The sequence below is a fragment of the Gymnoscopelus microlampas genome (genome assembly GCF_963454915.1).
Source record: "Gymnoscopelus microlampas genome assembly, chromosome: 11".
Lineage (NCBI taxonomy): Eukaryota > Metazoa > Chordata > Actinopteri > Myctophiformes > Myctophidae > Gymnoscopelus > Gymnoscopelus microlampas.
Window position 1 is genome coordinate 3,186,760 of NC_139948.1, and position 26,398 is coordinate 3,213,157.

General features: G+C 41.1%; 1 protein-coding gene across 1 annotated transcript in view; it reads right to left on the bottom strand.

The window, feature by feature from the left end:
- The window catches only part of LOC311055809 (coiled-coil domain-containing protein 171-like), a gene marked incomplete at both ends in the record, with an annotated part of 28,077 nt that extends 2,430 nt beyond the window's left edge, over window positions 1-25,647 (bottom strand). The window contains 17 exons of the mRNA XM_084072077.1: window positions 1,654-1,769; window positions 3,967-4,080; window positions 5,621-5,933; window positions 7,067-7,255; window positions 9,358-9,525; window positions 10,347-10,655; window positions 11,315-11,404; window positions 13,177-13,283; window positions 13,912-14,014; window positions 14,262-14,400; window positions 16,607-16,746; window positions 19,514-19,606; window positions 20,872-21,018; window positions 21,116-21,285; window positions 22,990-23,140; window positions 23,811-23,971; window positions 25,596-25,647. Coding sequence (XP_083928203.1) covers window positions 1,654-1,769; window positions 3,967-4,080; window positions 5,621-5,933; window positions 7,067-7,255; window positions 9,358-9,525; window positions 10,347-10,655; window positions 11,315-11,404; window positions 13,177-13,283; window positions 13,912-14,014; window positions 14,262-14,400; window positions 16,607-16,746; window positions 19,514-19,606; window positions 20,872-21,018; window positions 21,116-21,285; window positions 22,990-23,140; window positions 23,811-23,971; window positions 25,596-25,647 — 2,562 coding nt within the window. The remainder of the gene's footprint in view (window positions 1-1,653; window positions 1,770-3,966; window positions 4,081-5,620; window positions 5,934-7,066; window positions 7,256-9,357; window positions 9,526-10,346; window positions 10,656-11,314; window positions 11,405-13,176; window positions 13,284-13,911; window positions 14,015-14,261; window positions 14,401-16,606; window positions 16,747-19,513; window positions 19,607-20,871; window positions 21,019-21,115; window positions 21,286-22,989; window positions 23,141-23,810; window positions 23,972-25,595) is intronic.
- Between the last annotated feature and the right edge of the window lie 751 nt (window positions 25,648-26,398).

A 26,398-nucleotide genomic window follows, 5' to 3' on the forward strand; every position in this document is an offset into this window, starting at 1 on the left:
TGGACAAGAAATTCCTTTTGCAAACCACATCCATAATATCTGTTTGTTTGTCAACAATGTTCTAATTGGGAAGTTTATTTCAACAGCTAGAATGTGACAGTTTTAGTCCGTTTGTTGGTGCGCAACACAGCCCTCGTTAAGTGAATTACTTTCACCTGCAGCGCAGTGTGTGGAGTGTGCGCAACAGGGCATATCTCCGCCAAGCCAGGGTGACCTACCCAGGCTCATGAAATTCATATGCAGGCATAGTAGCCAATTAGAATGAAATCTGCAAAAACGGACTCATACAGAACCATATATTGGCTATATATTATGGCTGTGGGGTGGAAATCTTGCATGTTCCTTTTTTATTATTATTTAAAAACAATTTAAAATCGTGAAAATAGCCAATCTACAAGCTGTAATTATTAATAATTAAGAAATACTATATTTTAAAGAGTGAAAAATCAACTAAAGTCATTATTAGTGCAAGTTCAATCACATTTCATTTGAATGAAAATAACTTGTGGGGAAAAGACAAAATCTCAGAGGTCTTCAACAGGGGGTCCGCGAAGGTACTGCAGGGGGTCCGCGAAGGTACTGCAGGGGGTCCGCGAAATTGTTGTTTGATTAAAAAATATTTTTGTTTTTAAAAACTTTAAAAACTTTTTTTCATTCTTTTTTTTCCCATAAATGTAAATTTGTCTTTAAACATAACATGACATATTTTAATAGCTTAGTAATGAATGCACAATAACATGGTACGTTTATACATATTTTGTAGAGAAAGATCAGTGGTGTCAGTTCAGCAAAAGCTAAGGTATGGCAAGGTTAGGGTTGCCAACTCCCAGAGATTAAAATAAGGGACATCTATCCTTTTTTTTAGGGGGTCAACCGCCCCAAAACCCCTGAAATGCATAGAAACTATGCATTATACCTATAACACAATGCAAACACAATGGTCTTACACCTGCATTAGGCTACTATTCATGATTTTATTTCTCTTTTTTTTCTGGAGCCAAGGTATGGCACCTGCCATGCCTTGCCATACCCAATTGACGCCCCTGAGAAAGGTCCTTTTGCACACCTACTGGGTCAACCTGTGCGTAGGAGCAGGCAATTTTTTCATGTGTATTTATATAAAACACAATTTTATACATAAATATATGATATATATAGTAGCCTACCCCCTACCTACCCTACGAGGTAGGGGGTCCCTGCTCCATCACCCCATCAGTTTGGGGGTCCCTGGCCTGAAAAGGTTGAAGACCCCTAATCTGTGAATCTAATGTGATTAATGTGACCCCTACTTCAGTCAATGAAGTCCAGGGCTGAATGTGACATATTGAGACCTATATAACCAAATATTGGTCATTTGCCAACACATTATTTTGACACCGGGACAAAAACACCGGGAAAAGAGACTCTCCCCAATCCAGGTATAGGTGACAAACGACACAGCAACAAATTGTGCTATTTTCACTATAGGGCTTAAGTGGTTAAATATCGGAACATACCTAACTCCTAGCTTATAGATCTGCTATTTTTTAGAAACCTTTTTGAGTAAAAACAGGGCTTAAATGACAGCGACACCTAGTGTGTGTTTGTATAGTTAGTTACCAGTGTGTGTGTGTGTGTGTGTGTGTGTGTGTGGTTACCAGTGTGCGTTTGCACCTCCTGCAGTTGTGTCATGGAGGAGAGGATGAGAGAGGAGAGATGTTTAGACCGCAGCCAAAGCACAAACCCTGCTCCACCACCTTCCTCCTTTTCTTCATCATCATCCTCCTTATCTGGAACACACACGCACGCACACACACACATGAACTTACATTTTGAAAACACACTGAAATGTCCTATACTCTTCTCTCTGGGCGTGTGTGTGCGCGTGTGCATGCGTGCGTGCGTGCGTGCATGCGTGTGTAGGGCTGTCAGAATCATAAAATGTTACTTGACGATTAATTGCCATACTCAATTGTGTTTTTGGCAATAAACATTGGAACATATAAATCAAAATGACATTTCTGTTTAGCTTTGTAAACCACAGCGCAGATGTGACAAATAACTTGCATATACAAAGAAAGACAATGACCGATACCGAAGGCCACAATAGGCCATCAATTATCAATAGCACAACAGCTGATCTACACACCGGCTTCGAATGCTATCAATGCATTGAATGGGAGATTATCACGTTTTATCAGACCATTGAATGGGCGAGTAGGTGACGAGTAGGCGATACACGGACCTACCCGCGATTTGTCAGACCATTCATTGGGCGTAATCAGGAGCTACTGACCTACTTTGGAGGCGGAGCAGTCCCCACAACAATATTTACGATTCTGTGCCTATCGGTACATAACTCCAACGGCGCTGAATAGGCTCAGGCTCCAGTTCGCCTGAGACTGCGCGCCTCCGTCATGGTCCGAAACCAAAACAACCAAAACCAAAACCGAAACTGAACTATTTAAGTCATCTCCGTTGGTAGGTCAGTATGTCTTGATAACACCCAATGAATGGTCTGATAGTAAGTAGGTCGCCTACTTCGCCCATTCAGTGGTCTAATAAAAGGTGATAATGTCCCATTCAATGCATTGATAGCATCCAAATCAGGTGATCTACATCTACAAGATCACAACGCATCACATCGCGCTATTTTTGAATACGTTTGAAAATCTATGGCCTTTTTTTAGGTAACACTTGCTATGCCATGTCTACATGGCATAGCCAGTGACATTCCCATGTCTATGATGCATTATAAACATACTTATAATGTATTATAATCTGCATTATAACACTGTATAATTATAGTTATAAGAACTCATTAATGCTCATAATGCTTTATAAGAATAATCATAACACATTATAAAGCATTATATAATGACTTAAGATCAATTATTATAATTGTCTCTAGTCATTTAAAGCAACAAATGACCACTTATAATGACTTATGACAGTAGTATGCATTTTAACAGTGATGACAATGCATTATAAGTAGGGCTGGGACTTTAACTGATTCATTTAGATTAATTAATTACAGAAAATTAACGCGATTAAAAAAATGTATCGCATTTTAATCACGCTTAGTTTATGCACCACAGAACCTTCTCACTGGACGAGTTTCAGGTGTACCGATCATACCAGTGCACCAACCAACAGCCAACACACCCCAGTGCACGCAATGGGACAAGAAGCCGATCAGACTGCTTTTCTTGGCCCAGGGGATGGGAAATTTAGATTTAAAAAACTCTCTGATGGAAGCGTGGATAAAAACACGGTTGTGTGCAGAACTATTTTTTGTTGCTTAAACTTATGTATTCACTCATTGATTCACTCATATACCAAAATCTGTTTTAACTGAAAATAAATTGCTTCTCAGGTCAAATATTGATATGCGATTAAACATGCGATTAATTTAGATTAATTAATTAAAAAGCCTCTAATTAATTAGATATATTTTTTAATCGAGTCCCAGCCCTAATTATAAGGTGATTATAAAGCATTATAACATGATTATATTGTCTTACAACTATGATAATTAACATGGGATGCATAGAAAGTGTCATTATAAACTGGTTTATAATGTATTATGATTGCATTATGAGTGCTTACGAGTGCTTATAACTATAATTATACAGTGTTATATGCATATCAGATTGCATTTATACATGACTGTATAAGTCTTTATAGCATGCTTTATATTATAATGTGTTATAATTATTGTTATAAAGCATTATGACAAAGGCGTTCTTATAACTGTGTGTGTGTGTGTGTGTGTGTGTGTGTGTGTGTGTGTGTGTGTGTGTGTGTGTGTGTGTGTGTGTGTGTGTGTGTGTGTGTGTGTGTGCCTACCTGTTGTGGGTGTGAGTTCCCTCTTGGCTGCCGTCTGCCCACAGACGCACACACACACCGCCTGCCTCCCACCATCCTCTTCCCCTCCTCTCCTCCCTCCCCTCATCCCTCCATCCTCTCCTCCTCTCCTCTCCACACGGAGCGCCACGCTGGAGCTCCTGGCTAACGCTAGCAGCCTGTTAGCCGCCAGCACGGCGCACACCCCCTTCCTCCACCTCCGCAGTCCTCTCCCCGTCCTCTGCTCTCCTCCTGCTAGGGGCGGAACAGTTCATTGAATTAATCATAAGATAATTTAACCCATTTAGACTTGTTTTATTAGTGCAAGTACCTTTCATTACGGGAGCACAACCACAGCATGTAATAGGCTCTATGCACAGCAGCCATATTGTGAAGACATTCACAGGTGTTGCCAATGATACTAATGAAGGCTCTGTTCCATTCTTGGTCAAACAGAGTCAGGGTGCTGATGTTGTGCATGTTGGCTCAATGGAAACACTCTGCTACACCAGTGGGTCTAAAGTTGGGGTTCAGGGACCCTTATGGGCTTCCAAATGCCTCCTTACGGGTGTGTAACTCTGAGAGTGCACAAATGGAACCAAATGGACCCGTAAGGGTCCATTTGGTTCCATTTGTACTCTCTCAGAGTTATGGGGGTCGTGGAAACCACTGTGCTACACTAAATGGAACAGAGCCTTCATTAGTATAATTGGTAACACCTGTGAAGGAAGTGATAATATGCCTGCTGTGCATAGAGCCTATTTTAGATGATGCTATATAAATATATACTAGCCCATACCCGGCAATGTGCGCAGCCAAACTATATGCAGACTTTTGGGTTATGAGCTCGGTATGCATAGGTCATTGACCATTAGCACATGCAGGTGACAGTGAGGTGTGGTGAGTGTGTGATAACCCGGTCATTTACGACCCTAAGTCTGCTAATAACACAGTTAATACGCAGTGTGTGTGTGTGTGTGTGTGTGTGTGTGTGTGTGTGTGTGTGTGTGTGTGTGTGTGTGTGTGTGTGTGTGTAAGCCAAGTCTAGCCAGCGGCTAGAGATCCCATAGCCTGCTGGGCTGTAACCATCTCTGCTAGAGAGGCTGAGAAAAGTTTTTTTTTTATAGTGAACATTGACAATTCCGTAAAGTCGTTCAGAAAACGCTCACAACGAGTGTAAGCTTGTAGATCAGCTATTTGCCTTTTTACATGCATACAATTATTAAATATGTCAATAATGTCTTTGCATATTTTTTATATTTATATAAATATATTATATTTGTCATATCTGCCCTGTGCAATTTTTTATTACGACGCCTAAAAGGCCTCATAGTAAGTGTTCCAATGTTCAACGCCAAACACACAATTAAAATCGTTAATCGCAATTATTTGAGTGACAATTAATCGTCAACTTAACTCACTGAGTGCCAGGATTGCCAGAATTATTTCAGAATTGATTCTGAAAAGTGCCACAGTTTTTTTCACAGAAAACAAAAAGTGCTTAGGAAGCGAGATACAGCCTTTTTCAGTTCTAAGTTAAACAAGGAGTGGATGGAGCTGCACATCTTCAGATGGTGATATCTTGGGTTCTAAACATGTTTTTCAAAAAAAAAAACACGGTAAAAACACGTGAAACACGTTAATGGCACTCAATGAGTTAAATTTCTAATCGTGACAATTAGTGAGGCCCTTTTTTTTTATTACACAAAAAGCGTGCCTCTCCATTATTCAATTAATGGAAAAAGCAATCAGCAGCATAACCGCTAAGAAACATAACGAATAGTTGCAGCCATACTTCCTGTGTCTCCTCCCGTCTCCTCCTCTCCGCCCAGGGCCTCCACCAGTCTCCTGACCTCCGTCTCCACTCCCTCTCTCTCCTCCAGGAGGCGATAGAACAGGGTGCGCTGTGTGGAGAGGGCGCCCGCGCGTCGGTAGGTGTGCACGAGCGCGCCGGCCAGGAGCGCGCACGTGGCGAGGAGCGTGGCGTGTGCCCCTCGGCTCCGGGTCAGGAGACCCCGCAGGCGCGCAAGGTCGGAGGTCGCGGCGGAACGCTCGCGCTCCACAGAGGAGACGCGCAGGCGGAGAGACTCCACCTGAGAGTGATACAGCTGAGAGAGAGAGAGAGAGACACACACAGAGAGAGAGAGAGAGAGAGAGAGAGTTGTGTATTTAAGATGATTGTCACCTGCTGTGCACATGCCAACTGTGTCCCATGTCTTTTTCTGATTGAGGTTTTCTAATCAAGCTTCCATTGTCATTTATGATGTCATCATTTTTATTAAAATAAAACATTATAATAAAATCCCTGATTTGAATAATAAACTGATTAATCAGATAACATTTTTATTTATTTATTTTTTTGTAATTAAATCAACCTTCTTAATGTATATATACCGTAATAGTATGCAATGTTTATATGCAACTGCAGAAAAACTCCATTGCATGTTGAAATGTGTATTTCATCAATCTAAATCAGTGGTTCTCAAACTTTTTCTCGTCAAGGACCCCCAAATTGATAAATATTTGTCCGCGAACCCCCATCTGAAAATATGTTGTGCAGAAGCAAAGGTTTGTAAAAAAATGTACACCAATGTTCGAGATTTTTGATAAATAGCAGATCTACAAGCCCAGAGCGCGACACTCGGTGCCGTGCTATGAGCTTGTAGAGTATAAAAGGTTAAAGTGGTTAAAATGATTGTGATGCTATGTCAACTACTTTTGCTGGAGATCCCCTGGAACCACCCCCCAAGAACCCCACTTTGAAAACCACAGATCTAAATCACGCAAAGGAATCAAACTTGAATCATGCGGATCTCGGGATCCACATAAGAACGGAGTTGCTCCAATGTGGATCTCTTACCAGCCTGTGAAAATAGTCATCTATGATGTCAGTTGTCTATGACTTGTGTCTATGATGTAGTCCATATTTGGCCAAGATTTCAACGCAATCAGAGCAAAAACAATCAAAAACAGCAGAAGTAGCAAATCTACAAGCTCAAAATGCACTCTTTGCGCCGCGTTTCGAGCTTGTAGATCTGCTACTTTTGACGCTTTTTTTGTGACGCTGTAGTATGATCAAGTAGGGCGTTAATTTCCGAAAAAACACAAAAAGATAATATGTGGATCTTTATATCTTTATTATATAAAAAACTGTGAAAAAAGTGGTGTGTGTGTGTGTGTGTGTGTGTGTGTGTGTGTGTGTGTGTGTGTGTGTGTGTGTGTGTGTGTGTGTGTGTGTTACCTGTGCTTTGTTGTGTAGTTGTGTGACAGTGTGCGTGTGCTGCTGGTCCATCTCCTTCCTGTGCGTGTCCCAGGCCTGCTCCCTGTGTCGCACGCTCTCCTCCAGACGAGACAACACGCACTGCTGACTCCTCTGCAGCTCACGCACACACACACTCTTACTGTCACACACACTCTGCAGCTGCACCATCTACAGAGACAGAGAGAGAGAGAGAGAGAGAGAGAGAGAGAGAGAGAGAGAGAGAGAGAGAGAGAGACAGACAGAGAGAGAGAGAGAGAGAGAGAGAGACAGAGAGAGAGAGAGAGAGAGAGAGAGAGAGAGAGAGAGAGAGAGAGAGAGAGAGAAAAGATGAATGTTAAAGAATTTCATATAATCACAGTTTTTTTTATGAACAGTTTGGAACTATGGATAGGCAATGCGGATTTGATCACACTTTCAAATTTCATCAATTTATCATTTTCATCATGCAAACACATTTGCGTTTGTTAAAAAAAGTTTTAAAACGCTCTAAATTCTAAGTGAGAGGGTCTTGAGTGGCTCATTGTCGGTATTCGCGCGAGAACGAGGGAGTCTAACCAGTGTTGATTTCGTCGACTAAGACTATGTAAAAAAGAATTTGTCGACTACCTTTTTTCACTAACGAAAACTAAATAAAACCGAAATAAAAACGAAGCTATAGACCACCGAAGTCCTGACGTCACTCGTTCATCCCCTGGTTCGGTTCGTAAGGTAATTTCTCTATGGAGAATAACATTGGGTCATCTTAGAATCGTCTCATATAAGTGTGGTCCAAAAACAAACTGTCTCGGCGATATTGTCAGGGAGGAGGTTCTGTACCGTTTATGATAGTCAGTCACTTATATTTGATACAGTCTGTTTCAGGCGAAAATGTAACTAATTCGGCGGAAGTAACATTATCGTTTTCTCACCGTCAGTTGATGCTTCATATCCATACGAGTCTAACCGCCGGGGTCATTTGTTTATTTTTGGAACACAGTTCTTATTTGACGCGATATTAAATACGTCTATGGGGATTCAGAATGGGGCTGGAAAACTGCGAACCAGGTAGACCAACAAAGGATGTGTAAATTACGTCAGACTTCGGTGGTCTATGATGACTAAGACTTAATATATTGACAATTTTGTCAACAAATTAAACTAGATTAAAATGTTAGTGAGGGACTAGTGGAAGTCATTTTATGCTTTGTTGCGCTCGACGCCATCAAGGCACCGCTAAAACACATTTTAGTAGACTAAATCAACTGTAGATTTAGTTAACTAATTCTTATGATAATTCTTATGATATTTAGACTAAACTAGACTAACAGTAAAACATTTCAGATGATTAAAATATGACTAAAACTAATGGAATTTGATTCAAAAGACTATGACTAAAACTGAATCAAAAGTTCCAATTCCAATTGTGTGTTCCATTTTATTTTGTGTCATCACTTCCTATTCCACTTATTTATCCTGTATGAGCTCTCTTTGATTGGATCAAATTGATATCCTGACCTGAAAATGTATTTTTGAACTGATCTGAACAAACACTTCATAGCAATGATTACTGTCAGAATATAGAGCTATATTAACATTTATTTTAACAAAAATATGTCACTTACACATTGTTTTTAAATGCTGTTTTTAATGTTGCTGCTTTTATACTGTTGTTTTTTAATTGCACAGTTTTAGTTTTTTTTTGTTGTGTTTAGCTGTATTTTATTTATTCTGCCATGACCAAGACCTAGGTAACACATTTTGTTCTATAATGGAATGTCAATAGAGCTCCTTGAACTCTGGTTAATGGTAAAATTAGATATTTTTCTGACCCAAAGAGTTCAGATATAATCATAATCACATTCATACAGTAAAATCCTCAGTGTTCATTTAGCCATTATTAACTCTGAGTTAAAAGGTAGGTTAAGCGATTTACCTTGGTTAAAATAAGTGTTAAATAGCTCTATATTCAGATATTAATCATTGCTATAGAGTGTTTGTTCAGTGAAAGGAGTCTCCATGTCTCTCCAGCTCTTTAATAAACAGAAAATGCATTTTCAGTGCTCTCTCCTGATTGGCTTACATTTTGTCACCTACCTGAACATGTACTAAAGGCCTATTCTGTTTACTAAAGAGCTGGAGAGACCCCTGTGACCGAACAAACGCTCTGTAGCAATGATTACTATCAGAATATAGAACTTTAACCTTTTTAACAAAAACAAATATTTTACCCCAAAAGATATCACGTACCCTACCTTTAAATGAACACTGAGGAGTGTACAGTGTAAACTCACCGTGTCATTGGCTCTGCTGAGGTCAGAGGTCAGGGTGTTGACCTGTTCTACGATGACGTCACACAGCTCCGAGCACGAGAAGTTACCCAGCATGCACTGGGAGGCGTCCAGCAGCACACAGCCCGCCACCAGACGCTGGTACAGAGAGTACAGGAACGACACACGCTCCTACACACACACACACACACACACACACACACACACACACACACACACACACACCATGTTTAGTTCTTCAGTATTGAAGCGGTTGCTTGGGTAGCACAGGGATAAAGTTCCTCTCCACCACCCAGGGTTTCCGCTAGACAACTTTGGGGCCGGCCCCCTTGGCCGACAGGCCATAGTATAATTAACGTCACATGCATGTTTGCAGATACAATGCAGATAAATGCATTTTGATACCAATACTTTTGTACTTTTACTCAAGTACATTTTGAATTCCGGACTTTTACTTGTAACAGAGTATTTCATTTTCGTCTTTTCATTACAGTATTGATCCTCTTACTTAACACATTGGGTGCCAAAACCGTATATATACTGTTTTTGAAAATAGTATATATATTTTTTTTTTAAATTCCTTCACAGCATCAGGAGATATCATTTTTCGAAGATTTAGACTTTAATCCACTTCCTGGTTAACTTATGACTTCAAAAGCCTGTATCTCGGCTCCTGTGTACTTTTTTTTTTACAATGTATTTTTGACTATTTTTGACTATTTTCAACTGGCTGCAACTATGGAACGGATTTTTTATTATTTTACATGTTTTTCCCCCGATTGTACAAGACCTCTATGTATAATGAATGGATGCATTTTTTTTACATGGATTTGCTCGTCGTGGAGTCTAGAGCTTTAAACAGTAAAGCGCAGTCAATGGGGAGAATGCTGGCACCCAACGTAAGTTGTTATGAAAAAATGCTGGCACCTAATGTGTTAAGTAAAGAATTTGAGTACTTTTTCCACCACTGATACAGATAAACCTGTGGGTACCTTGGATTCTTTCTGGAAGACTTCTGTGACACGTTGGAGCTCCGCCTTGCCCTCCTCCCTCTCTCTCTCCCTGTCCTCCCTCTCTCTCTCCCGCTCCTCCCTTTCTCTCTCCCTCTGTTCGCTCTCTCTCTCTCTCTCCTCCCTGTCTCTCCTTCTCTCCTCCTCCCTGCCCTGTCGCTCTGTCTCCAGGGTGAGCTGGGCGCTCTCCACTTCCACCCGGAGCCTGTGTGTCAGCGCCGACGAATCAGAGCTCTCCTGGCGTAGGTGCGTCACTTCCTCCCTCGTGTTGGCCAATAGCAGGTCAGACTCCTGGGGACATAAGACAGATGAGTCCAACGAGTGGGAGGAGTCACAAGGACAAGTCCTTTAAAGTCACTTTAGCAGTCACTTGATGCTTAGCTGTATGTTGACGTTTTCCCTCCCTCGTTCCATTGGAGCCAATCAGTTTGTTTTTAATCACATTTATAACCCATTAATAAACTTAGTTTTTCTTATTCTTTTTATAAAAGTAGAAAGAGCTCCAAATTTACAAGAGCTCCAACTTGTTGTGAGCTTGTAGATCTGATATTTTTGCTCTTTGCTGTACGACAAAGTTTGGAATCATTTATGTATTTTTTTTGGGTCATTTTCTTTTTTTCATGTAAGGAATTTTGTTAAAAACGCAGAGGTTTTTCCTGAATTCTGGGAATGTCAGCAATTTGGGGATTTTTGTTCTTATATACTTCTTTAAAAGACAAGGTTATACAGAAATAAAGAAAAACATGGATTGGTGGTAGAAAAGTTCTACAAAGACTTTATCCAGAGGACTGGGCGGCTCCAACTGTGACACATTTGGTGAAGTGGATGAGAGGATGTACCTCAGAGTGTGTGTGTGTGTGTGTGTGTGTGTGTGTGTGTGTGTGTGTGTGTGTGTGTGTGTGTGTGTGTGTGTGTGTGTGTGTGTGTGTGTGTGTGTGTGTTTGTTGTACCTCAATGTGTTTGAGTTGCTGTGAGTTGATGTGTCTGTGAGTCTGGTTGTCCTGCTCCAGTCTCTCTGAGGCACACAGCAACTCCTGGAGCTGACGCACACAATCACACAATCACACACACACACGCACGCACGCACGCACGCACGCACGCAAACCATAATTACAGCAAGAAACAGCTAAACACTAAGATGCAGTAAGACAGCTACAAATGTACAGTAACAAACCGTTACACAGTGATATCAAAAGAAGCTATGGGAAAATGAACCGGAACAGGACCTGGGAGTACATTTATGCACACAACTTATTGATTAATACTACTAGTCCATACCCGTCGGGGGATATGAGCACCCAACGTATATGCAGTTTGGGTTATGCGCTGTGCACAGATAGTATATCAGGGATGGAAAGTGACTGTTGGTACCTGCAACAGTCCCATCGCCGCGTCCCCACACAAACATACACGGCCGGACAGACCCGCACGCGTCGCGGCATCCTGGACCCCCCCACACACACGGCCGGACGGACCCGTCGCCGCTTAAGCACGTTCTCTATGTGTGCTTGTGGAAGAACCGCACACGCGCACGTCCCGTCGCCGCTTAAGCACGTCCTCTGTGTGTGCTTGTGGCAGACGGCAACAGTGTAACACAGTGGGTCTATGGATTCGACGCATGCGCAGTTTGTTCATTCATCCCATAGGTCGGAAGGTCATCCCACAGCTGGGGAGTCGTAACCATGGCGACATTCTTTTACATTAAAAAAACGCTAATAAACAGCTGACATTTGGGGAAAGCGAAAAACGGGCTTCGGTGTTCCGTGCACATGGTAATGGTCAATGGCTGTGAGCAAATGCAGATCAATTGGAGGAGAACTGGGCGATTCTTTGCACACAGCACAAACAGCTACAGAGCCACAGAGAGCTTTGGTTAGTTATTTGAGGATGTCAATGATCTATTCTATTGCTTGTAGATTGTTATTTTTGCTACTTTTAACACGTAAGAAAGAAAGAAAGATATTGTCACAATATGTGTGTAGAGGCACTTGTGTGTATCTTTTTGTTAAGTGTTGTGTGTATTGGCAGTAGTAGTTGGACACGCGTGCATGAGTGCGCGTGTGCCTTGACAAACTTGCAGGCTTATGCATAGGCTCCCCATCTCCTTCAGGACCGAATACAAGATTTCCCTTCTCACCCATCAGTACATTTACGGCAACGCCCCCCCCTACCTCAAAGAACTCCTCACCCCAAAACCTGCCACACGAAGCCTCCGCTCCAACAACACCAACCTTCTTGTTGTGCCTGACACCAACCTCCGCACCATGGGCGACCGGGCCTTCTGCCACACAGCCCCATGTCTGTGGAATGCCCTCCCAGACCACCTGAGAGCGCCACAGTCCACTGATGCTTTTAAAAATGGACTGAAAACCTACCTTTTTAAAAAAGCATTTTTCTAACTTTTCACTGACTTTGATTGTTTTTTGTATGAGTTTTAAATTCTAAATGTTGGCCCTCTTAGTTTAGCCTGGTTGGGTCTTTTAAAATTGTTTTGTTGCCTATGCTGCTTTTATGCTCTGCTTTTAATCTGTAGCACTCTGAGATTTGTGAGAATGTAAAGTGCGTTATAAATAAAATGTATTATTATTATTATTATTAGGCTAAAAAGATTTAGATAGAATGTTATGCAGACAGATACCAGGTCATTCATTTGTAGACCTGGCATTTTAGACCTATAGATTTTTGGATATTATACTGTTTAGACTGATGATAGGCTCTATGATCCTAGATGACCATTTTTTTGTTTTGTTTTTGTTTTTTCCCCCACGATTTTGTAACCCCTTTTCACCCGGTGCCAATGTTCTTTGCGTACCTGTGTGTTAGTGTTGTCCAGTGTGTGTTGGTAGTAGCTCAGTGTGTTCTTCAGTAGTAGTAGAACAGCATTGGTGTGCGTGTGTGTGTCCTGTCTATCTGCAGCCTCTGGAAACAAACAAGTCAACATCACAGCAATCTGGGAACCTGAACAATGTACTGTATTGTAGAGCTTCGAAAGCACTAGGTAAACACCACTAAAAACTATATTATATTTTATACTTTATACTTTGGCCATTCAAAAATAGCAGATATATAAGCTCATAGCGCGTCACTTTTGGCCGCGCTATGAGCTTGTATATCTGCTACTTTAAAAAAACAATCGTGGAAATTTTTGCACATCTTTGAATCTATAATATTTTAACTCACTTTTAGATTTGAGCTAAAAAGCATTATTTTACACTTTGGCTATTCAAAAATAGCAGATATACAAGCTCATAGTGCCGAGTGCCGCGCTACGAGCTTGTAGATCTGCTATTTTTGAAAAATCGTGAAAATATGTGCAAATCTTTGAATATACATATTCTTTTAAAGCGAACATTTTAACCCAAATCTTTGCTTCTGGGGGTCCCTGGAACAAAATAATTTTAGATGGGGGTCGGCGGCCACATACATATCATTTTGGGGGTCCCTGACATGAAAAAGTTTGACAACCACTGGTCTAAACAACATGCTATCTAAATCACATTCTGTACATTGGTGGTCAAGGAAAAAAAAGAGAAAAAAAAACACGTACCTGTGTTGTGTGTTGTTGCAATGTTGTGTTGCTGTAGTGTGTGTTGGATCTGGTTTATACAGTTCATGTACGTCTCTTCTATACAGGACTGTGTCTTCCCAGCCTACACAAACACACACACACACACACACACACACACACACACACACACACACACACACACACACACACACAACTTAGTGATGGAGAATACATTAATGTCTTTAAAAACAAACAGCTCTTGCATATGAATGAGTGTGTGTGTGTGTGTGTGTGTGTGTGTGTGTGTGTGTGTGTGTGTGTGTGTGTGTGTGTGTGTGTGTGTGTGTGTGTGTGTGTGTGTGTGTGTGTGTGTGTGTGTGTGTGTGTACCTGCTGTAACAGTGACAGACAGTGTGTGTGTTGTCTCTCCTCTTCCTCCAGTCTGTCCATCAGCTCAGAGCTCCTCTTCCTCTCTGTCTCCACGGCGACGCTCAGCTCACATCTACACTGCTCGTACTCCTTCTGCAACCTACACACACACACACACACACACACACACACACACACACACACACACACACACACACACACACACACACACACACACACACACACACACACACACACACACACACACACACACACACACATTTTAAAGTCCTTCCATTTCCAACCGGCATCCAACATTTTCTAAACTTTTGACTAAACCTTTGAATGTTAAATAAAGTTCAGTTCATGTGTTTATTTGTATCTACATCAAAAAGTTAGCATTTTATTGCCTTCTTCTCTTATAAGAAATATGTTATCACATAGAAACTAGATCAAATAAAAGCCTTTCAGATTTATTAGAAAATGTTGCACTTTTTGACAACATCTTGGTCCAAACATTGGTAATCGGTGGTCTATAGGACAGTGGTTCTCAAAGTGGGGTCCGGGGACGCCCAGGGGTCCTTGAGGGGGTTCCGAGGATCAAACCGATAGATATCGGTCTAGCTGTAGTTTGCATGGATTCAAGCTAAATACAATCTCACGACTGAAAATGTTTGTTATGACCAAGTCCTGATGTGGGAATTGTGAAACAGTGTGAAAGGAGACCCCCCCCCACACCACACAACACAATATGTAAAACTATGAGGGTTTTAGTAATATTGTTCCTGCTATTCTACATACTGCGAACCAGGCCAACACATCACAGATTGAGGCTTTAACCCATTAACACATTGAGTGCCAAAAACGGTCCGGACCGTTTTTCATAATCCAAACGAGGAGTGCCAAAAACGGTTATAGCCGTTTTTTGGGGAAAAAATATATATATATTTTTTTCCTTCACAGCACCAGGAGATATCATTTTTCGAAGATTTAGACTCCAATCCACTTCCTGGTTAACTTAACACATTGACTGCCAGAGTTTATTCATAATGTACTCACCCCTGTGCCAGCAATTTGCGTGTTTTTTAATTTTTAATTTTTTTAATTTTTCATTCAAATAAATTATCTGATTGTGGTTTTAAGCACATACAACAGTTCCACCAGTAGAGAGCAGCAAATCCACACATTGAGCACCTCGCTCGCCCCCTCCCAAACAGGCCCACGTCACATCCGGTCATTCACCGGATGTTATGATTCGACAATCCCTGATCCCCGGATCGGCCTGAAAACGATATGATACACGACGACGATGACTGTTAGTCACCCGGACCAAAGAAAATAGAAGTTGAGCTGTCCGTTTGTATTTTATACCGTGTGAAAATACGTGTTTTTCCCTATTCTGGCCGAAAATGACCGGAGAAAAACAATGTGACCCGGAAACGAAATCTGCGTTATACATCCGGCTCCGGGTGAGTGTGACGTAAGTGGAAAACGAAAGTGCTGATGAAAAATAAACAGACCCGCGCGATCACAGATTAAACAATGAAAATTCAAAAGAACCCATCAATGCGTTCTTTTGAATTGCTGGCAAGCAAGCGATGGATTTGAAAGAACGCATCAATGCGATCTTGGCCATCAATGTGTTAAGACTTCAAAAGCCTGTATCTCGGCTCCTGCGTACTTTTCTTTTTTACTATATATTTTTGACTATTTTCAACTGGCTGCAACTATGGAACGGATTACCGAATGTTTTTAATTTTTTTCCCCCGATTGTAGGAGACCCCTGTGTGTGTAATGAGGGGATCACCGTGAGGACGGTGATCACTGAAAATATTTCGTGACTACTTGAAAAAGGTTCAAAAATGGTTAAAAACTGCCAGTGACACTACATCGTTTTTTTTTAAAACCTCTGGCACTCAATGTGTTAAGACCTGAGGCCGATTCAAGAATGTTTTCTAAATCCTAACAGTTTTTTGAAAATGAAATTAAAAAAAAATGTTTTCACGATTTAAAATAAATAGCAGATCTACAAGCTCATAGCGCGGCACTCGGTGACGCGCTATGAGCTTGTATATCTGCTATTTTTGAACAGCCCAAAGACATCTAAAGTGACACAGATGCGTTCCAGGTCTAAATGGGTTAAGATTTTATGGACGATGCTTCTGAACATATTGCTAGTTTGACCACTTCAAATGCTCTAATGTTAAAATTATAACCCAAAATAGCAGATCTACAAGCTGTAGATCATCTATTGTCCCTGCGCAACATGCTTCCAAATCCAAATGACTGAGAACTTGAAATCCATGAGTTTGGATGCAAACTACAGTTTCCATGTGTGTGTTTTGGATGGAAGGAACGTGTCTTACTTGTGGTGTGCATCTCTGTCCAGACTGGCAGCTCTCTCCAGCTCTATGAACTGACTCCTCAACATCTCCAGGCTGGAGAGCGCCTCCTGGTGGCCACAGCGCTCTACTGACACGGCTACCTCTAGGTCTCTGATACGCAACTGCAGGCGCACAGGCGCGCGCACACACACACACACACACACACACACACACACACACACACACACACACACACACACACACACACACACACACACACACACACACACACACACACACACACACACACACACACACACACACACACACACACACACACACACACGCTTTTATCCGAGGCGACTTACAATAAGTGCATTCAACATAGGTAGGCAAGAAAACTACTAAATCACCAGAAATTTTAAGTGCATTCTCTTCTTAAACAAGCGACTAAGAGTATACCTACATTACCTAGCGCTAAGGTAAAAGTGCAATATATCAGCTACCTACTTTCTTAACTCATTCACTGCCACTGACGTAATAAACGTAATTATTCCCGTTTACCAATGCTGCCACTGACGTAAAACACGTTTTTTTGTTTTGTTTTTGTTTTTTTGACCCAAAGACCAAGGAGATATGATTTTTCGAAGATCTAGACTCCCACCCACTTCCTTGTTAAGTTAAAACTTAAAAATTCTGTATCTCCTGAGTACTTTTTTTTTTTCAATGAAAAATCTCTGGCAGTGGGCAAACGCGGCCAGCAATAATTCAGGCAGTGAATGAGTTAAACAGATGAGACACATAGGAAAATCGAATGAGCCAGAGCTAAACAAATAAGCGTATCGAATAAACGAGATCCAATAAAACACGAGCTTGTACAAATAATTGACAACAAGTAGGCCAGGCAAAGAGGAAGGGTAGTGTTTCCTGAAGAGGTGGGTTTTCAGCCTGAGGCGAAAGATGGGCAGTGACTCTGCTGTCCTGACATCAGTGGGGAGTTCATTCCACCACTGTGGGGCCAGGACAGAAAAAAGCCGTGACCGTGTAGATCGACCAGAAGGACCACTGAGCGACGAGGCAATCAGTCGCCCCGTGGCGGCAGACCGAAGTGGTCGGGCAGGGGTGTAAGCCTCGACCACACCTCCATACACACACACACACACACACACACAGAGTAAATAATTTAGTTGTATAACACCACCAGAGTAAAGAAACAAAGTCTCGCATAAGGTTAGAGAACAAATGGGCGACCCGATAGCCAAGTGGCGAATACCACATGGATGCAATGCTCTGCATTATTTTCTTTCTTTCTTTCTTGAGCCCATTAAGACCTGAGGCAGATTCTACAAATGTATTCTTAATTCTAACAGTTTTCTGAAACACAAACACTTGAGTTGCTATAATATCAGTGGTTCTCAAACTTTTTCATGTAAAGGACCCCCAAAATTATATGTATTTGGCCGTGGACCCCCCATCTCAAAATATTTAGTTCCAGCGACCCCCAGAAGCAAAGATTTGAGTTTACAAATGTTCACTTAAAAATATATATATATTCAGAGATTTGCACAAATGTTCAAGATTTTTCAAAAATAGCAGATCTACAAGCTCATAGTGCTGCACTCTGAGCTTGTATATCTGCTATTTTTGAATAGCCAAAGTATAAAATAATGGTTTAAGTGGTTGGTTACACAGATGCGTTCCCGGTTTTAATGGGTTAAAGGGGCCATGCCCAACAAAACTGTTAGGTCAGAGTTAGCTATTAATAGCTAACTTGCATCTCTGGTCTCTTACTCAGCGAGTCCCAGCTGATTCGATTCCCGGCAGGCCAGACCATTTGCTGAATGTCATTAATAGATAACTAGCATTTTATTATTTGTATTATAAATGACTTGCAGATTGATTGAAAAATGAAAGTCATTAAATAGGGGCAATAATAGAGACAACAGTGTGCAGCCCAGCACACTATGTCCTCCTACTAGTGATGAGCGGGTCGGGTTTTTTCATGACTCGGCCCGCCCCGCCCCGCGACGGAACCCAACCAGCCTCAACCCGCCCCGCGAACCCATATATAAATCTATGGCTCAACCCGCCCCGCGACCCGCGATTTTTTTTAAATTCTGTAAAATCATGGTTAGAAAATAATCCCCAAGTGTATTCAAACTGTTTTATTGTTATTATTCTTATTCTTATTAGGAATAAAGACAAAACAAGAGCATGTGATCATTTTTTTTTTTTTTGCGTGTGAGAGCGGCTGACCCGCTCACCCACAACCCACATAATTGCCTCTGAAATTCTGACTCGACCCACCCGCGCCGCGGGTTGACCCGCGGGTCCCGCGGGTTACGGGTCGACCCGCTCATCACTACCTCCTACTGTATGTATCCACATATTCCACACAGTTAAGTCCTCAGTGTTCACTCATCCATGTGTAACTCTGTACATTTGTAGGCCATCAGAGGTAAATTAACACTGAGGATTTTACTGTGTAACTCTGCACTGATTTGTGTAGAATAAGTGGTTCCCAAACCTTTTAGCTTGAAATCCAAAAGAGACATTTTCACTACTTCTTAAAAAAGGGTTTTATTTTTGGAATCCCTTTCATTATTATTATTTTTTATTAAAAGAAGGAAAAGAAAAAAGGGATTTTTATTCCCGACCCACTGTTTGGGAACCAGTGGTCTATATGGACTTCTAAAATCAGTGAACTATAGTACTATGGTGTTGTACTGCCACCTACTGGTGATTTGACTTCGTTCACGGTCACATCTCGCCTCACTGAAGCGTTTTGTAGTGTGTGTGTGTGTGTGTGTGTGTGTGTGTGTGTGTGTGTGTGTGTGTGTGTGTGTGTGTGTGTGTGTGTGTGTGTGTGTGTGTGTGTGTGTGTGTGTGTGTGTGTGTGTGTGTGTGTGTGTGTGTGTGCGTGCGTGCGTGCGTGCGTGCGTGTGTTACCTGTATGATCTCAGAGTTGAACTTGGTCTCCAGGTGAGCGGATCTCTCTGCTTCCACGTTGGATTGTAAACTCTTCGCCTTCTGACCTGACAACTACAAACAACATTCACATCACACAGCTGAGTTGGATGGAACAGACAGACCTCCCTCACAAATGAAATCAATTTCAATACATTTTTACGCTACATCCAGTCCGGATTCCTAATTCATCCAAACAGTAAAATCAGCAGGGTCAAGACATGCTATTTTCAAAGGCAGACAATTAATGTCAACGAGGTCGCGATAATGGAGATAAATATTCTGTGACTACTTGAAAAAAGTAAGAAAATCGATAAAATCACTGGCAGTGGGCAAACGCAGCCAGAAATAAGTCTGGCAGTGAATGAGTCAATCAAACAAACTTATATTTCTTATTGAAATAATGATTGCCGAGATATTTCTAAGATCACAGATCAGAAAACAAAGTGATTCCAGTCCTATTCATTGGTTTTGAACTATGCAAAATCCAATTCTGATCCAGGCGGGTAGGGATTCAAAGTGTTTAACTCTTGGGCCCAGGGAATTTACATTTTCACTTTTAAATGCCGTGTCGGGTTTCATAATGTTATGCATTGGCAGAATCTGCTTTGGTTGTGTTCATTTATGTACTAAAATGGTGTATTTGAGAGCTGATTCACTGCAATGTAAGTCAATGAGGAGAATCATTTGTGAATGATCAGTTTCTAATCAATGGAGTAACCATTGAAGATATGTCACTAATACAGTACCGTATTTGGAGTTACATCATGGCAAGGTAACTACACAACCCAACCTCTACCAAAGTGTCATTATGCTTTAAGGCTGCACCATGTAACTTTCCTCTTCTACCCCGGATTTGAACCTGGTTTCCTGTGCAAATGCAGATTTTTTTTACCATGGAGCTAATAGAGCCTGGCTGCTTGCTGACCATCAGCTCAGAATTTGTGTCAGATCCTGTGTCTAGGTGAGACATGACCTTTGACGCAATCTAAATGTCTCAATAGAAGAACAGGGAGACAAAATACAACCACCCCAATTGTAAAAGTTATATTGTATTAACATACTCTACCATACAGATTGGACAAAATTACATTTTATTCATTAAAAAACTAAGTTACATAGTACCGCTTTAACTATTTGCATTTGATGTTTTAACATTATTTTTTGCTATTTTTGTAAGTTTGGGTCATGGAAAGACACCAATTTTCATATCTGACTCTGAGCTGAACGTGTTTGGGAACATGTGGCCTAGAGAGGCTTCATCAGAGCATTCTAATAAAACATGGTGGAACTAAATAAAACTCATGCGTTTGTATCTTTTGGTGGATCTCTCTCTGTACCTCCAGTTCCTTCCTGCTCTTCTCTTCTCTCTCCATCAGGTATTTCAGTTCGTTGGTCTGTCGTCTGAGGGCCTCGCTGTCTCTCTCTCTCTCCCTCTCCACCTCCTCCAACCTCCTCTTCAATCCCTCCATCACTTCTTCCTGCTCCTGAAAACGAAGGAGAGAGAGAGATGAGAGAGAAAGCATGTGTACAAAAACGCAGAAAGATCGGATGTGCGCGTGCGTGTGTGTGTGTGTGTGTTACCTGCAGCAGGGTGTGTAGTTTGTCGTTCTCTGTGTTGACGCTGAACAGGAGTCTGTCTCTCTCCTCTACTTCCTGTTGCAGTGCATGCTGGTCCTGCTGTCGGGACTGTCTGGTGACCTCCAGAGCTGTCTGAAGGTCACACACCGTCTGCTGCAGCTCTGCACAGCGCACTGCTCTCACACACACCCACACACACACACACACACACACACACACACACACACACACACACACACACACACACACACACACACACACACACACACACACACACACACACACACACACACACACACACACACACACACACACACACATTGTGTACCACTGACATAATGAGTGTTTCCCATTAGTGAACCACTTAAACCCCAGCATCCATATTGTAGGGGAAGCTTTCACAGAAAATAGCAGATTGACAAACTCAGCTTGTGAGCTTGTCGAGAAAACAGAAAGTACACTGGTGTTGAGCCCTGAGGGACTCCGATCAACCATATGGGGTTTAAGTGGTTAACTATTCCGTGGGGTGGTCCGCCATAGTGTAATGTGTCCCTCCACGGTCTCATAATGAACCGTTTTTGTTTTGTTTGCTGTTTTTTTCACACAATTCTGTGTGTTTGACTTAATTTACGGGGACCACTTTGGTTGCATGTCCACAGTATCCTGGGCTGCAGAAAAAATCTTTAAAATGATACAGATTTGGGGAGAAAGTGTTGGAAGCAGAAATGTGTTCACTATTCTCTATTAATGCTATCTATTCTAAAGCATAAAGCATCAATGTCCACAATGTTCCTGCTGTCAGACTGCTGAATTACCAGCCAGCGTTTTATTCAACAAGTCTATCTTAACTGAATGAACTTGAGAGGGATTTTTTGGGGCGGTGTAGCCGCCCCCTATAAGTGAGTTTTGGACACCGACCAATCCTGCACCGTGATTGGCCAATAGTCTACAACGCATTGTATACCCCCTAACCCTTCCATTGTTAATGCAAATCAATACTTTTGCAAAGTCAGCCAATCACATTACAGCTAGTGTCATCACCACTAACTGTAATGTGATTGGCTGACTTTGCAAATTCAGGACTGTGATTGGCTAGTGAAACACATGACACATGTACAGCCCTATGAATAGCAGTATGGACTTTAAAAAAAGTCATTCTTCCTTTTTTTAAAGTGAGTCCACTTCACACTGGGTGTGATTTTTATTATATGTTGCAATAATTTGGGGATACATTTAAATTGACCGAAACAAAATGCAAATTCTACTCCTGATATAACTGTGTACAGCAAAATAAACACTTTGCTTGTAGTATTATGGGAACAATATTGTTTTTTTGGGATGTTCAGTAAGCATAGATGACAAGGATGTAGGATTAGGTCTATTTGGGGAGTTGGCAACGGTTTGTAGAAGTGAGATGATAAAGCAGGATTAGAAAGTGTGAAAAGGATTATGTATCCTAATCCTGGTGACACACTGACATGAATCTGTAAAACAGATTGTATCGTCTCGGTCGGGTGGAAACCTCAGGATGTCCAAAACTGTTACTTTTCAGGATTCAAATTCAAAAGCATCAAAAGTAGCAGATCTACAAGCTCGAAACGCGGCGCGAAGCGTCGCGTTTCGAGCTTGTAGATCTGCTAGTTTTGATGCTTTTGTGTGACGCTGTAGCATGATAAAATAGGGCATTCATTTATGAAAAAACACAACAAGTTAGAATATGGAGATAAGAGGTTTCGGCCAACAGCAACGACATGTATGGTTCATTTGTTATCAGGGGTTTTTGAGACCGGCATGTCGTGACACAAAAAATAATAAATATACCAGTAAACATCCAGCATTTCAAGCAAGTGGAGAAGGGATGTTTCTAGTAGAATTACCAGTGAGTGCGTCAGTGTGTTCGGTCAGATCAGACAGTTTAGCAGCGTGTCTCTTCTCTACAGTCAGTTGATATTCCAGGGTTTGTCTCACAGCTTCTCCTCTCTCCACCTCGCACCTCAGCTTAGCGAGCTGGGACTGGAGACTGGACGTCTGAAACACACACACACACACACACACACAAACTTTTGGAATGACAATTTGGAAATACACATAAAACAAGATAAAACAGACAAAAACACATAAAACAACATTTTAGATGTTCTTGCTACATTGCACTCTTTTGATTTACAGTTCATAAATGATTTTACTAGGTGTGTTAGTATGAAGTCGTGTCCCACTCTGGAGAAGGACAACAGACACTACATGAAAACATTATCAGGATTATGATGGAGATTTCAGGGATATGTTGGACAGACTAGGGGCAAAAACATAACACAACATAGCTTGGTGGAGGTTTAACAATAAATTAAGAAGATTAAGCATCCGTATTCTGGAAAAAATAGCAGATCTGCAAGCTCACAATGTGTCATTACAATGCATTGTGAGCTTGTAGATCAGACATTTTTGGTGAAGAAGTTTTGTGTCGATGGAAAAAAGCAGAAGGACAACTCTGGTCTGGTTTACTATGTTTTGAGGGTTTAAGAGAAGGAGAAGGAGAAGAAGAAGAAGAAGAAGAAGAAGAAGAAGAAGAAGAAGAAGAAGAAGAAGAAGAAGAAGAAGAAGAAGAAGAAGAAGAAGAAGAAGAAGAAGAAGAAGAAGAAGAAGAAGAAGAAGAAGAAGAAGAAGAAGAAGAAGAAGAAGAAGAAGGAGTAGTGTGTACCTCCTGGTTATGTAGGGAGATCAGCTGTAGTTTGTCTTTCTCCAGCTGGTGAACTCTCCACCTCAGACCATCCTCGTTTCCCTCAACACCTCCCGTGGTCCTCCCCGTCTCCTGCTGCTCCTCCTGAATCCCGCCTCCTCTCCCCTCTCTCTCCTCCTCCTCTGAATGTCTCCTCCTCTCCCCCCCACCTCCTCTGCTTCTATCTCTCGCCTCCACCTTCATGCCTCCTCCTCCTCCTCTCCTCTCTCCCTCCTTCCTCTTCTCCTGCAGCACCTCCTCTGGAGCCACTCTACCTCTCTTCCTCTTCTCCTCCTCTCCTCTCCTCCCCCTCCCTCTCTCCTGCTGTCCTTTAGCTTTCAGGGCGACGGTGACGTCTTTCGGCCTGAGGAAAGAAGACAAACGTCACACAGTCGCAAATGTACCTTTCATACTAATCTAAAGAGGCTAGAGTTTAATTAAAGGGATATTTCACTTTCAAAAAAACTTTTGGTATTTTTGTCGTCTACTCAGGCCTTTGTGAGCCCCCAGACAGTTTTTAAGTTGCTCGATTCAGTATTTAGATATTTGATGGTCATTTTATCAGACACGCCTTGCCCTCCTAATGCGTGAGGGGGCCGTGTTTTTCCGATAGTTTTTTTCATTTATTTTATTTTTTTATTGAATTTAATTTTTTTAATTTTCCAAAAGAAATATTAAAAGTAAATGAAAAAAGTAATTGAAATAACACGGCCCCCTCGCATATTAGGGTGGCGGTATGAGTCACCAGAACCAAGGACGGGTGTTTTTGATGAATCTAACATGGTTAAAATGGAGTTTGAAGTTACAATGGGTTTGTATAGGAAGGGGGCGTGTCTGATAAAATGAATATCAAATATCTAAATACTGAATCGAGCAACTTAAAAACTGTCTGGGGGGCTCACAAAGGCCTGAGTAGATGATACAATGACCAAAAGTTTTTTTGAAAGAGAAATATCCCTTTAACACTAATACATGTTACCATATCTACATGATATAGGGCTGGCAAAATATTCTAAGTCAGGGGTCTTCAACCTTTTCAGGCCAATGACCGCCTGGATGGCTTGATTCTAGGCTTAAAATAATTGATATCAATATTTTTGGAAATCTCTATGGGAAAAATGCATTGTCATTTTCTGAGTGGAACCAGAACATCACCGCCACTGCTAAGCCCTATAAGGCTATGGGGTTTAAGGGGATGAACAACCCCTGATAACGATGAATGTCCAGGTGATTGTCTATGTTATAACATAATCATGGAGTGTTTATAGTTGATGCTGTAAACTGTTGATGGTATATTACTAAGTTAACCCATTAAGACCTACCTGGAACGCATCTGTGTCATCTTGGATTTGAGCAATAACCATTATTTTGTACTTTGGCTATTCAAAAATAGCAGATCTACAAGATCATTGAAGATCTACAAGCTCTTGTAGATCTGCTATTTTTTTTAAAAATCCACATTTTTGCAAATCTATTTTTGAAAGCGAACATTTGTAACTGTCAAACGTCTCAACAAATGTCTGAAAAACTATTGTTGCTATATCTTCTTCCATGTATGACCCTCATCTCAAAATATGTTGTTCCAGGGACCCCCAGAAGCAAAGATTTGAGTTAAACATTTTCGCTTTGAAAAAATAATATATACATATTCAAAGATTTGCACAAATTTTCTCGATTTTTCAAAAATAGCCAAAGCATAAAATAATGGTTAAAGTGGTTAAACAGATGCGTTCCCAGTCTTAAAGGGTTAATATTCCTCGTCCTCACCTTGCTGTGTGTTCCTCAGAGTGTTTGTCAGTAGAGACGTTCTGTCCAGCATCGTGAGCCCTTTCTCGCTCAAACCGTCTCCTCCGACTCGATGCTTCAGACATTATTCCATTGGTCAGCAAGTCTATACTCTCACTGATGGAATGAAATGTAATGTAATTACAGTAAATCCAGACATGGAACAGTGAATTATAGGATCCAAAAAATTAAACAGCTTAGCCATTTTACCACAACAGTGAAGTCTGTAACACTTTACTTATAGGTTGGGTCTATTAATGCATTATAACAATACATTATAACGCACTTATATGGCTTCATAACACTCGTTATAAATGTTTATAATTAGCGGTGGTGGAATGTAACTATGTACATTTACTTAAGTACTGTAATTAAGTATAATTTTGAGGTATTTCTACTTTACTTGAGTATTTCCAATTTCCAGTACTTTTACTTCTACTCCACTCTCGGATCTCGGATCCAAATATTGTACTTTTACTCCACTACAATTATTTGAAAACTTTAGTTACTAGTTACTATGCAGATATAAATTATTATATTTCAAAACATACATTAACCACTTTAGCCCTATTTTATACCTAGGCTATTTGAAAATAGCCGATCTACAAGCTCACAACGCGTCGCAATGTGACGCGTTGTGGGCTTGTAGATCTGCTATTTTCAAACATTTTAGTACATTTACTTTTGGTAATTTAAGTACATTTTGATACCAATACTTTTGTGCTTTTACTCAAGTACATTTTGAATCCTGGACTTTTACTTGTAACAGATTATTTTTATTTTGC